This window comes from Xenopus laevis, chromosome 5S (assembly GCF_017654675.1).
Source record: "Xenopus laevis strain J_2021 chromosome 5S, Xenopus_laevis_v10.1, whole genome shotgun sequence".
NCBI lineage: Eukaryota > Metazoa > Chordata > Amphibia > Anura > Pipidae > Xenopus > Xenopus laevis.
Window position 1 is genome coordinate 81,858,771 of NC_054380.1, and position 13,211 is coordinate 81,871,981.

At 38.3% G+C, this 13,211-nt stretch overlaps 1 protein-coding gene across 9 annotated transcripts in view; it reads left to right on the forward strand.

Annotated features, from left to right (window-relative positions):
* Positions 1-13,211, forward strand: part of LOC108718009 (dystonin) — a 243,134-nt gene that overhangs the window by 14,126 nt on the left and 215,797 nt on the right. The window contains exon 1 of one of the 9 annotated variants that reach the window (XM_018265537.2): positions 3,081-3,481. The exons of the other annotated variants lie outside the window; for them this stretch is intronic. Coding sequence (XP_018121026.1) covers positions 3,391-3,481 — 91 coding nt within the window. The 5' untranslated portion in view covers positions 3,081-3,390. Of the gene's footprint in view, positions 1-3,080; positions 3,482-13,211 lie in introns of those variants that run through there. 9 annotated transcript variants of the gene reach the window in all.

Genomic DNA, 13,211 nt, shown 5'->3' on the forward strand with positions numbered 1-13,211 from the left:
TAAAAAAAAAGCACACATGTATACTTATTTATTGAAGGTTTGAATATAAAAGCAGGAACAAATCCTAATTTGTGTAAGAAATTTCCTGAAATGGCAAGAAACAAATCCTAAAAATCCTCTAAAAGCTCAATGCCAAGAAAGATTTTAAAAAAAAAAAACAGCTCCCGTTGACTTCTTCATGACCTCAACAACTTTTAGATGGAGAACTTTTGTATTGAATTTTTTATGGTTTTTACACTTAATAGATGACACATTTTTCGTGGTTTAGAGTATTCTAATACATGATTTTTAGCACTAAAAAGTTTAATTTGGGGAAGTGGAAAAATATGAACATTAATAAGTCAGCCACAATTTCTTGACAACATTCTTCTGTAGGCAAAAAATGCCTCATACTCAATCCCTTCCTCTGCCTCCTGTTATTGACATGATGGAAGATACCTGTATCAAATGTGTTTTTTTTGCAGACAACCACTAGTCTTGAGAGGTGACATGTTTTCCATTCAATGACAGGATGAAAAAGTTGGTCCCCACCAATCCAAGTTTCATAGGAAGACAGCAGAAAGCATAGCCATTTTGTGTTATTTTTTGTCATAAAATATGTTGAATAACACAGCAGAATATGTACAGTATTTAGGAATATTCCACTGTGCACTTGGATCTTCAATACAATGGCTTGTTCTGTCCATGACTTGTAATGGTTTAGTGTTTGTTTGTGAAGGATACACTGTTTAATTCTGTTTGTCTGTCATTGTCTTTAGATTTTAATCTGCATATGCATTTCCTAAAAGTAAATGAAACCAGCAGTTGCTGCATTCACTGCAAACAGTAAACAAAAACCCACATAAAAGCAAGAGCTTGTGCACAAAGAATTGACCCCTCTCATAGAACAATGCTGGCAGTGGTTTCTGTTCTCTTTAACCGGCCAATGCAGGGTGGGTCCTTGCTGGAAAGAATGTGTGATGCCATTTTATTAGCTTGTGTTAGCTATTCAGTAAAACGCACCTGTACTGCTTGGCATAGAGCAACCCCTGCATTCATTTTATTGATATACTGCTGTGAATTTTTCCATGGCTTCAGCAAATGGTCCTTCCTGCATGGCTGTGGACCTGGAATTGTTTCCAAATGATAACCGCTTAGTATAAATCTTGGCCAGCATGTCTGACAATAGGCAGGAGACAAAGCAGAACCAAATGCCTTTAGCAAACTGTCTTAAGTGAAAAAACAGTTAAAGCAAATACTTAATTAAGCTACCTGATGCATGTGCAAAATACTTCCCTAGACCTGGAATAAACAATACACTAATACAAACAATAGGAAATATCATACATGAAAACATTATTTGGTGCACAAAAGAATCATAAATGTATCCATAATTTATACCATATCAAAATTACAGAGTTACCTCCTTGCTGTATGTTCCATCCTAACACATCTTTTGCATGCTAGCACCACTATATGGATTTTTGCACTATTATGCATTAAAGTAAGTATGCAGACAAGCTGAGATGTTAAAGGGCTGGTTTTAACTCAGTGTCGGACTGGGATGCCAGGGGCCCACCAGAAAACCTTAGAACGTGGACCCACATTCCAAACTATTATTCCTCCTCCTATCTTTATTCATCCACTTTATTCTCCTTGTCTTTTATATCTACTTACTATATTATTCTATTATTACACATATTTTTCCCATAAAGAAATATGGAATGACCATAAAATAGCCTAAATGTTTAACAGCATGAGGGGCCACCGAGTTTTCCTGTTATCCCGGTGGGCCAGTCCGACACTGAGTTAACTTTTAGGAGGTTATAGAATTACTAATTCTAGGCAACTTTTCGATATGTCTTCATTATTTTTTCACATATTTCTGTGTTTTTTTTTCTGAAATACAGTATGCTAGCTGTGTATCCAATAGAAATCTGAGTTGATATTTTGTGAATTAGGATCAAAGTGTCTTGACATCACCAGGGATTGTGTATTGGATTGCTGTTCAGGCTACTGTGGTATAACTAGGGAGATCACTTAGGGGCACATTTACTAATTAATTAACCCTCGATATTCAACCCTCGAAGTTAAATCCTTCGACTTTGAACATCGAAGTCGAAGGATTTAGCGATTTTCGTTCGATTGAATGATCGAAGGAATAATCATTCAATCGAACGATTAAATCCTTCTAATCAAACGATTCAAAGGATTTTAATCCATCGATCGAACGATTTTCCTTCAATCCCAAATTAGCTAGAAAGCTTATGGAAACCCGAAGTAGGAGGTCGAAGTTTTTGTTAAAGAGACAGTACTTCGACTATCGAATGGTAAAATAGTCGAACGATTTTTAGTTCTAATCGTTCGTTTCGAAGTCGAAGTTGTAGTCGAAATAGCCAATTCGATGGTCGAAGTAGCCAAAAAAACTTCGAAATTCAAAGTTTTTTCTATTCTAATCCTTCACTCGAACTTAATAAATGTGCCCCTTAGTGTTTTGTCAGATGGAATTGTTACCTGCTATTTATGTTGCAAAATCCCCCAGTTACAGAATAATGGCATAGCTATCACCTGAAAAAATGTCCATACACATTTATTTTGGGCAGGACCCTCCTGCCACTTGTTTTTTTGTATTTCATCTGTATTTTCGCTGTATACACCCACTGTGACATATCTTAGCGCTTTATAATTACATGCTAATAATTTTGGCCAGTGGCATCATGTTTTTTTTTTATTCTCTGTGCACAAAAGTCTGCAAGCAGTTTTCTCCACACACTTTTCTGAGGAAAAAGTTATGGCAGGAATGATGCCAAGTTTTGCTTATGTGGCTTCACCCCATGCTTTATAAGAAAGTTGGTTGGGGCCCATGTATTTGTTTTGCATAGTGTCTGACATATTTTCATCTGTCATTAGTGTGTAAAACACACGGAGACACACGGTGTGTGGCTGTACAGTGTAATAGAAATGATGAGCTAATGGGAAACAATAAGTGCCAGATGAGCAGAGTGAGGAATGGGAAAATAAGGCTGACCAAAGCCTCCCATAGTACAGCCCCTTCCTACAGTGTCCGCCCTGTTAAATGGGCTGTGGAGATCAGAAGTTTATTGCTGTGTGAGGGCGCCCTGGGGTTGAGTGTGATATTGCCATTAAGTCCCATTGTGTCAGGAGTGTACAGCCTCGATGCCAGGCGGGTATACTGGGCACGGTGCCAGTGTGGGCTTCATTGTAACGCTGGGCTGCACCAGAGTGACCAGACACCGCCCTGTGACAGGAGAAGCCCAGTGACAGCTGCTCGGCCAGTCTGAGTGAGTCCCGGATTATAGGAGTGGGATCGACACAGCCGGGGAGGCTCCTCCCACACTATCCCAGACTAGGGAAGGCTGCTGGCCGGAGCCGGCTGCGGGGCGTTCAGATATGGCTCAATATAATGTGGCCCCATCCTATATCCATAACGAGGAGCAGGAATACCTGCAGGCCTATGAAGACGTGCTGGAGAGATACAAAGGTACTGGGGCCGGGCATGGGCTGGGCGAATCCGGCTAACGTATCGGAGCTGCGAGGAGAAGGGCAGTCGCCTTAAAATAGCCGCAAGTGTCAGTGCAGCAGATAAGGGAGAGTAGCAGCAGCAGCAGCAGCAGCGTATAAGGGCACGGGCGGTAGCCACACATGGACACCACTCTGCTATTGCTGCTGCTGCTACTGCTGCTGCTGCCGGCATTATTATAGTATTCCTAAAGGGAGGTGAATAGCAGATGACATGTCAAGGGCCGGCATGTTTTATTACTGGATGAATGAAACAGTCTCCCAGGCAGTCTTTAGACGAGTAGCGGGATAATGTTTAGGCTGAGCTCGCGACAAGGATTTATTGTGTATGTGCTGCTGCCAGTGACGCTGCTATTTCTGCTAAATGATCGTCTGTGCCCAGGAAACAGGTTTACTGCCTTAGTTGGCTATTCCTGCTATTCCTGCTGGGAGTTGAAGTCCACCGCTCAGCTTGTTGTCTGTCCTGTTGGCTGCCCATCCATTTAGCTCTCCTGAAATAATCTGTTTATGCTATGTGTTACTCTGAGTGTTGATGTGACTGTGTGGCTGTCCCTGATGATGTATGAATGGGGTTGTTGCTGCTTCCTGCTGATAAATAGCAAGGGAAGAACTGTCACAATTAGACCAGTCACAAGTTACTTTCAGGTGTTCCGTCCCTTGTGGTCCATGATGTATATGCTATATGGTGATGCTGTTAGTTTACTGAAAATCCAACTACTTGGGTGTAGCAATTGGGGAGTCTGTGGCAGCCAGGTGCCAATTGCTTTCATTTTTATTATAAACATCTGTGGAGAAGGTTGGCGCTTTATAAATACGTGTCTATAATGATAATGATGTTTTGATCATGATAAAGGCTTCTGCAAATGTGATTGAAGCTCAGTAAGTCCCTGCCCTTTTTATTTTTGGGCGTCTGGAGCGTGCCGTCATTGTAGAATGATTTTACTTCTCCTCTGCTGGGCTGTGAGTGTCCTTTTTTCCTTCTTACCATTTCAACAAAGGGATGTACAATACAGAAGAATCTGATGCTATATCAGTGACAGTTCAGACCCAATGGAGATCATACGTTTAAGTCTGAAACCATTTGTAAACTTTAAAAAGATTTCATTTTAAACAAATGCCAGAAAATAGCTTTTTTTTAGTGATCAGTTTTTATTTTCCTATAGTTAAAGGGGTTTTCCCCCTAAAATTTAGGTATAAAGTTTAATGTTCCTGTCTCTAGAGTCTGTCAGTTCAGTGATCCAGAAGCATGTGGAACTGTTACGATTTGCTACATTTAATTGATACATTTAGTTGATACATTTAGTTGATACATTTAGTTGATACATTTAGTTGATACATTTAGTTGATACATTTAGTTGATACATTTAGTTGATACATTTCTCAGCAGCATCTATTAGCAACTATTGTATCAATGCTAACAGCTGACTTTAATGAAACTCAGGGATTCTGGTCAGTAGGGACAAACATAAGAAATGTATCAACTGAATGTATCCATTAAGAACAGTTAAAGAGTCGGCGACGCCCCCCTCCTAGAGCTGCTTTAGTGTAAGGTCACACTGGGTGTTTCAGGGAGATTTAGTCGCCTGGCGACTAATTGCCTCGTCTTTGCGGTGACCAATCTCCCCGAACGCCTTCCCTTACTCTTGCGCTGGCTAAAAAGAAAAATTGTCGGCGCTAAGCACACACGGCGATTCGTTTTCCAAAGTCGCCCCAAGTTTACTCGTGAGGCAACTTCGGGCGACATCGGAAAACTAATCACCGCGTCTGCTTAGCGCCGGCAATTTTTCATTTTAGCCAGCTTCGGGCGACTTCGGAAAACAAATCGACGTGTGTGCTTAGCGCCGGCGATTTTTCATTTTAGCCAGCGCAAGAGTGAGGGAAGGTGTTGGAGGAGATTGGTCGTCGCAAAGACGATACCATTAGTCGCCAGGTGACTAAATCTCCCCGAAACACCCAGTGTGACCTTACCCGTAGAAGGTGAAAAATGAAACTTTACACTTCAATATTAGGAAAACAGTCATAAATAGAAAATAGAACGTAATAGGAAAAAGTCTTTATTTCTGGTGAAAACCAACTGAACTGATAAAAATGTTGTAAAGGTGCACAACCCCTTTAAACTGCATTTCTAGTTTAAATATGTTATTTACAAAAAGCTGTTAATTACAAGTATTTCTTCATAGAGTTATATGACATGATTAGTGGAATAAGTGGAAGGGAAACTTCTCTCTTCTTTCTGACATAGAATACATTAAAGGGTAATTTTTTTAAAGCAAATTGGGGCACGGGGAGATTTCTGTGTTCTGAGTTGCACACAGATGGGGCCAAAACAACTGAAATCACCTTTCATTGGACCTACTGAAAATTGTATGAAAGTACAGTGGTGCTGCAGTCAGTTCATGTTTATGTTCAGTATGCAAAATACAGCATTTCTAGCATTATTCAATTTTAGACTTTAGTTCCCCTTTAAGGTAACTTTTACTAACAACATTTGATCATTGGAATTTACTTACAGCACCTCCTTCTGTGCTTTTTATTAGCCCTCTTTGCCCATAATATAACCCACATTTCTTAGTATATGGTAAAGCCATGTAACTGTACCTCTTGTTAGTCTCTTGATGTTCATATATTCTGGATGACAAGGCACACTCCTCTCCTTGCTTATAGTATTTCAACTGAACTGCACCTGGCAAAAAAATTGAAGTATTGGATGTCTGAGAAATAAATTGTTATATATATTTGAAATTGGGGATGGGGGGGAATTGGTTTCCTTAAAAGGTCCCTGTAGTATGACATCATGAGATTGCTTCTTAATCTGCTGACATTATGGAAAACTGATGTAATCTGCTAAAAATCTAACTGTTAGTAGCAAGTGAAGAGCCTCATAAAGTTAAAAAAAAGCTATTGTATTTTTATTCAAATATAGCAAATGCAATTTTCCAAAAAAAGGAACCCCGAAATGATAGGATATGCTGTCACCGCATTTGTTGAAGAACCAAAAAAGATATATATATATATATATATATATATATATATATATATATATATATATATATATACATATACACACAATATCAAACTGGAGCACTCCAAATATATCTCCAATGCCTGGGTGCTGGTTATAAAATAAATATCCAAATAGCAAAGAAACCACACTCCGGGGTTTTTTAAAGTGAAAAAGAATAAATCTTATTTATTTCAATGTTTCGGCTTCTAACTCAAGCCGTCCTCAGGAAGTCACCTCGCTGCTTGGTTGCAAATCACTGTCACCAAGCTAGAGGATGGCCAATGTAATCATTGCATTTGGAGTGCATATGTGATTTTGGATGTTTTGACCACAACTGTTTTCTTCCTATGCACAGCTACATTGAAAAAGTCCAAGCAGGTTCGAACTGGGGGCTAGTCCCAGGGGCCCCCCTCCAGCCACTCAGGCCCCCTGCCGCAGCGCAGCGTTTTCATCTGACAGTCGGAAACATGTGGTTTGTACCCGCGAAGTGCCATTCTCTTCTGAACATTCAAAATGTCGCATGTGTGTCATCGCATGGTGACGTGTCGGACAACGGCACTCCATGTAGTTCAGCCCTAAAACTCCATAAGCGTTTCATCAGATTTTGTGGGTTAGATTTTATCTGATCCTACATGCAATGCCATGCAACGCTACACAGCAGCACAAGATTTTCTTGTCGGGTGGAGTCTTTTCTTCATGCGTTTACATCCAACAGTCAATATAGTTAAACGAGAAAAAAGTCTTTCCAACACCATCCATTTTTCTTGTTGGATGAAGATGCAACATGTAGCGTTCACCTCCGACAGTCGTGTTGTGTCGAATGGAATATTCTACATGTAGTATACGCATAAGATTTTTGTTTCAGTCCCATTATATTTTAATACTTGAGGTAATGTGGCATTAGAGAAAAGAACTCTTTCATTGGTCTAAAACACACCCTAAATCCCCAAGGTCCTTTTGAGGATAACACGAAAACTGAGAAAATTAATTAAATGTGTACTTTGAGACCAAGTTACTCTGAAAGTATACAATTTTATTTAACATTAAAAAACTTCCAATTAAAATCTGGTTGGCCAGGAATACAATAAATAGTAATATAAATACATAAAAGATAATTATCAAATTGCATCAGGTAGGTGGTCACTTATTTAAAATCTTAATGATACAATTTTTCAAATGCTCCTAGGTTGTATTAGGTGGTTCCCCCAATTTTATAATAGCAATTGCATAATTTAATTAATTTTCCCATTATATTTTAACCCACGCGACAACATACGACTTGTAGGATGCGTTTTTGTCAATCTGACATCATCCTACAAAAGCACTTGTGGAGTTCAGCCCTTACACTTGACTTGTCCTACTCTCGCAGGTCTCAGCTGTTGAGAGTTAACTGGATGTGTCAGCTGTAATGGTGTTGGTGTCTACAAAGAGTCTTGGAATTACATGAGGCAGCATCATTTGGAAGGCATCTCCATTTGTTTGACAGCAGAAAAAAAGTCTGTGTACAGTATCATATTTGTGGCATGGGATTAAAATAAAATGAAAATGAGTTACAAGGTCTGAAGTGGTGCAGTGAGGGGATTCAATGTGTGGACTACCTTGCAATGCCTGCAACATCTCTGGAATTACTCACTATGAGGGTATGCTTCAGCACCCTGCTGTAAAACAATACAATCAGTGGTAACTAAAGCTGGCCATAGATGTTGAGATTTTTAAAAGATCTGATCGTCATCGTGAGACCACGATTATCTTGGAACAATCGTACGAATTGTCCATCAAATAAAAAGACCAATTTGCCAGGAAAACAAAGGGTAGCTGCCTGCTTGGCCCTGCAAACATAGATAGATTGCACTGGGACCAACAAAGATTTTTTAACCTGTCCGGTCGATTTCCTGCCAGATGTCGGCCGAAAAATCTTAAGATGTTCGATCGTTCGAATCCCACTAACTGCACAATAATTTCTAATAGGGATGAACCGAATCCAGGATTCGGTTCGGGATTCGGCCAGGATTCGGCCTTTTTCAGCAGGATTCGGATTCGGCCCAATCCTTCTGCCCAGCCGAACCGAATCCGAATCCTAATTTGCATATGCTAATTAGGGGCGGGAGGGAAATTGCATGACTTTTCGTCAGAAAACAAGGAAGTAAAAAATGTTTTCCCCTTACCACCCCTAATTTGCATATGCAAATTAGGGTTCGGATTCGGTTCGGTATTCGGCCGAATCTTTCACGAAGGATTCGGGGGTTCGGCCGAATCCAAAAAAGTGGATTCGGTGCATCCCTAATTTCTAAGGATTAGCCGGACTTCGTTAAAATCAGTCGTTCGGCAAGAGAAATCTTTTCGTCTGTGGGGACCTTAAGACTAGCTTAGACTTGACTGCTGACTTCATCTCACTCAGCTTCATAACATGCACACTCTACTGCTTACTGTCATTGGCACCACTGGGACAGGTGGATTTTCATTATAGTATAGTCTTACATATTTGATTTTTTTAATAAATACTTGAATATTCGAATTTCGAGTAAAATCAAATTCATGTCAATTAAACAAACTTACATGAATTCGAAATTCGACCCTTGATAAATGTGCCTCCCAAAGTACTGTTTTTATTACAATGTGTTTAGTGAAATGTTAGTAAAAATATATTTTTTTATACTTTGTTTATAAATTCTGCAACGTTTTGAAAAAAGCATATGATAAAGCAGAGGCCATATATGTATAGGGCCCTTGTGTGGTATTCATCTACCTAATTTGGATATCATACAAAGATGGCCTTTGTATGACCACATTAGGAGCAGATGAAATTTGTCGGTGATTTACAGCATGACTATGTAGCTTGCAGACAGCATAAAATGTTGGGTTGGGCTTAAATGCATAGTGAAATTTATAAACAATGATTTCCCTTTTGTTTTAAGGGTAAAATATGCATTTGATTTCTTCTAGTAGGACAGGTTTCTGTAGAGGCAAAAAATAACAATGTTAGAAGATCCCTAATATTAAGTTTGGTTTTTTCAAATAGATTATGCTTGGTATAGAGGCACCTCCCAGTGCTTCACTTTCACTTCACTTTCCTAGTCTTCTAAATACATCTGCATATCATCAAATGTTACAAGATCTCAAATAATCTACTAGTGGCAGTAAATCTCTGCAGCATGAAGCAAAGGCTGACAAGGTCCATAAAAACGGCCCATTTCCATATGCATTTGTGTCAGTGATCTCCCCCCCCCCCCCAAAACGGCCTGGGAAGAACTCTGTGGGGTCTGTTTATTAAAGGTCCAGTTTCTCTGGTACAGTTTTAATGGTAAAAAAATCAGAATTTTTTTTAGAGGGGGAAAAAAAAATCAAATTTTTCGAGATTTATTATGCTCTGAAACTGCTCACATTTCAAATCCAAAAATACTCCAGATAAAACCTATTGGAATCATGTAAAAGTCAATGGCAGATGGTCCTTTTAACCTTTGTAACATGTTTTAGCATCCAAGATTCTCAAGAGTTTTAGGCTCTCTGCGCTGGTTTGCATGATTCGAATTGATGCTCATTTTTGTTGCAATGTTCGTTCACAGTTCATTTTTCTAGAACTTTTATTAGGGAATAAAGGAGATTCGGGTTTGGGCGTTTGGTCAAATTTTTACTGAAACAGTTAAGTTTTAGTAAACAACCCCACCATGTGTCCAGATTTTGATTGTCAGAATACTTTTTACTTCATTTGATTAATGAAATTGAAATGTAAAGTTTATTTATTCTAAATTTAACTAAACAGAACAAAGGCACATGATAAAGGATGCTGCACTGCTACCTTGTTCTATTTAATGTGCTCTATAAGCTCTATAATGACTATCTTGTAGGCTTTATTTTTTCGTAAATTGACAGCTCTGTAGCAGTGAGTGCTTGCTTTATATGGTATGCGTCTGTTGAATGAATTATTTTGTAAATGCCAAATGTGAATACTGGTTTTCTTTTTCAAGCTTCAGACAATTTGCGAAAAGATCCTTTATGGAAAGTTTAAAAAAGAAATAGCTTTCTCTTACATACAGTATCCTACATAATGAGTAAGTGGTGTGAGTGGTGTAAGTTCGGCTCTTGCACTATTATGAAGTCATATATTTAGTTATTTTGTCTAATTCTCATTCCACTATGATAGTTTCTCTTACAAAAATGTTGCAAGCAGCATATGTCTGTTTTTTTTGTTTAGTGTAAGTTTAGCTTCTCACAATAAAATATATTTGAAAATATATATATATATATATAAAATTTGAATTCAAAAGTTTTTTATGGTCAAAATTGTCAAATCCAACTAGGGAGTTATTCAAATTCAATTCAAGTTTTTTAAAAAATTTGAATTAGATTTTCGAGATTTATCATACTCTTTTGGTCCTTTAAAAACTCAAATTCGGCTATTCACCATTTAAAACCTGCAGAATTGCTGTTTAAGTCAATGGGAGAGTTCCAGGGATCAATTTTGAGTTGTTTTCAGCCTTCCTGACAATTGAGTTTTTTAAATTTGAATCACATTTTATTAGAATTTGATTCGAGTTTGTGGGTCAATTCTATTAATCCGAGTTTTAAAACTTCAATTTTTTAAAATAAATTTTGATTGGTCAAATTTCGAGTTCATGGGAGTTTTAAAAAACTCGCATGAATTTGAAATTTGACCCTTGATAAATGTGCCTCTTTGTGTTCTATAAATCGAAGTTACACTTAAAGGAGAGCTAAAAATTAACTAAAGAAGTAGGATAGAAATGTTGTACTTAATATTTTTATAAAAAATATGCCCTCACTACTAGTTTCCTATCTTCTTTTCTGCACAGATTCACTTGCACATGCTCTCTGCTACTGTCAGTTACTCCGCTCTTAGGGACTGACCCACAAAATATATATATTTATACACAACAACATATTATAACACACTCATATATTTATTGAACCAACATTTCCTTCTCTAGAGAGACCTTTATCAAGGTTCAACCTTGATAAGGGTCTCTGTTGAGACTGAATCTTTGGTTTTATTTTTTGTTCAATCACTAAAGACCTGTGCGTGTGGTATAATATGATGTTTTATAATCTCCAGACTCCTGCACCCAGTCATGTAACCTTATTAAATGGAGTGCACACTTTTGGCTGAGGATGCTAATGCCTGCGTAGGGGCCTGCATATTTCAAATTTACTTACCTCGACGGCTTTGCTGACATCACAACACTTAGTCAGGTGTAGATTCGCCAGCACAACGATAATTCACGAAATTCGAACTGCTTAATATGATAAGCAGTTCGAAGTTACGCTAGTGATGCCTAATTAACACTGCACAAGGCCAAGGAACCTTAATAAAATAAAATAGAGGTGTTATATTGCCCTACACATGAGCCCACTGTATAGTTTATGTGCCATATGTTAGGAAATGTAGGGCGGAAGGAGGGAACCCAAAATAAAATTTATGATCCTTTTCATCCTATCACCCTGTAAAAAGTAAAAGTCTCCAGCGTTTTTTGGGACCTTTTTTTTTGAGGAATTTGACCCATTTCCCATGGCAAACGCCATACAAGTCTATGGGCGTCAATTCTGCGGCGAAACAAAGCTCAAATATGCCATACCTCCCAACTGTCCCGTTTTGAGAGGGCCAGTCCCGATTTTGACAGCTCAACCCGCAGTCCCGGGTTTGTTACTGAAATGTAACAAACCTGCAGTTTATGTATGGCAGGAGAATACACAGTTGAGGGGTCATTTACAACTTGCAAGTACAGCCTTTTGGATGCAAACAGTATGCTTTTTTCCCCATGATTCCAGTGTAATTGTGGTTGGGAGGGGGAAATGTGCATGATGCAGTTGGGGCTGATACATCAAATTGCTGCTGATGCTAAAACTAAGACCTTTAAAAACTGTTGGCCCAGGGAAAAACCTGGATATGTCCTATATAATTCTGCCACTGTGTTCACTGCATAAATCTTTATCATTGTATATATACAGTACATAACACTATATTATTAGGTCTACAGAAGAAATGGAGGACCTGTAACAGTCAAAAAGAGTTTTTAGCAACAGTCCAAGTCCATAATTTTTTAAAACAAAACACAATAAATAAATACAATAATGACCAACTATCATATCACAGTCAACTATTTTTTTTGCCCCTAAAATGAACAGTATGGCTATATGGATAATCAGCAATGTTCACAAACAGTTAAAAAATGGATATTGTGAGCTCTGGGGTTATCAGCTGATAGACTGTTAACTTTAATATTGTTACATTCTGAGTGCTCAGTTATCACTGAAGTTTTTGTTGGTAATAACTGACCACTACAGCAGTGTTTCAGCTTGAAAATGGGTTAATGTGGACCTGAAACATTGCTGTACTGGTCTATGCCATGCAATATATAAATGCATTTTAATTATATAATGGTTGCTGTTTGGAGTGCTGTCCAGAATCCAAAGATTGTTTGTCTTCTGATGTGAACACAGTGGGACGTGCACCTGGTGAAAAATAAAGGTATTTGGTCTGGTGCTGTATACTAGCAACAATATTGTTTTATATGATACCAGATTCAAACATTAGTGGGATCTTGAATGGAAATGTGCATGACATAATTATTTTAATATAACCCAACAAGCATATATAAGGTAATAGTCCCACTGCATGGAAAACATTTCCAAATTAATGTCATGTACAGTCTTTTGCTGGTGCAAGTTTCTTGCA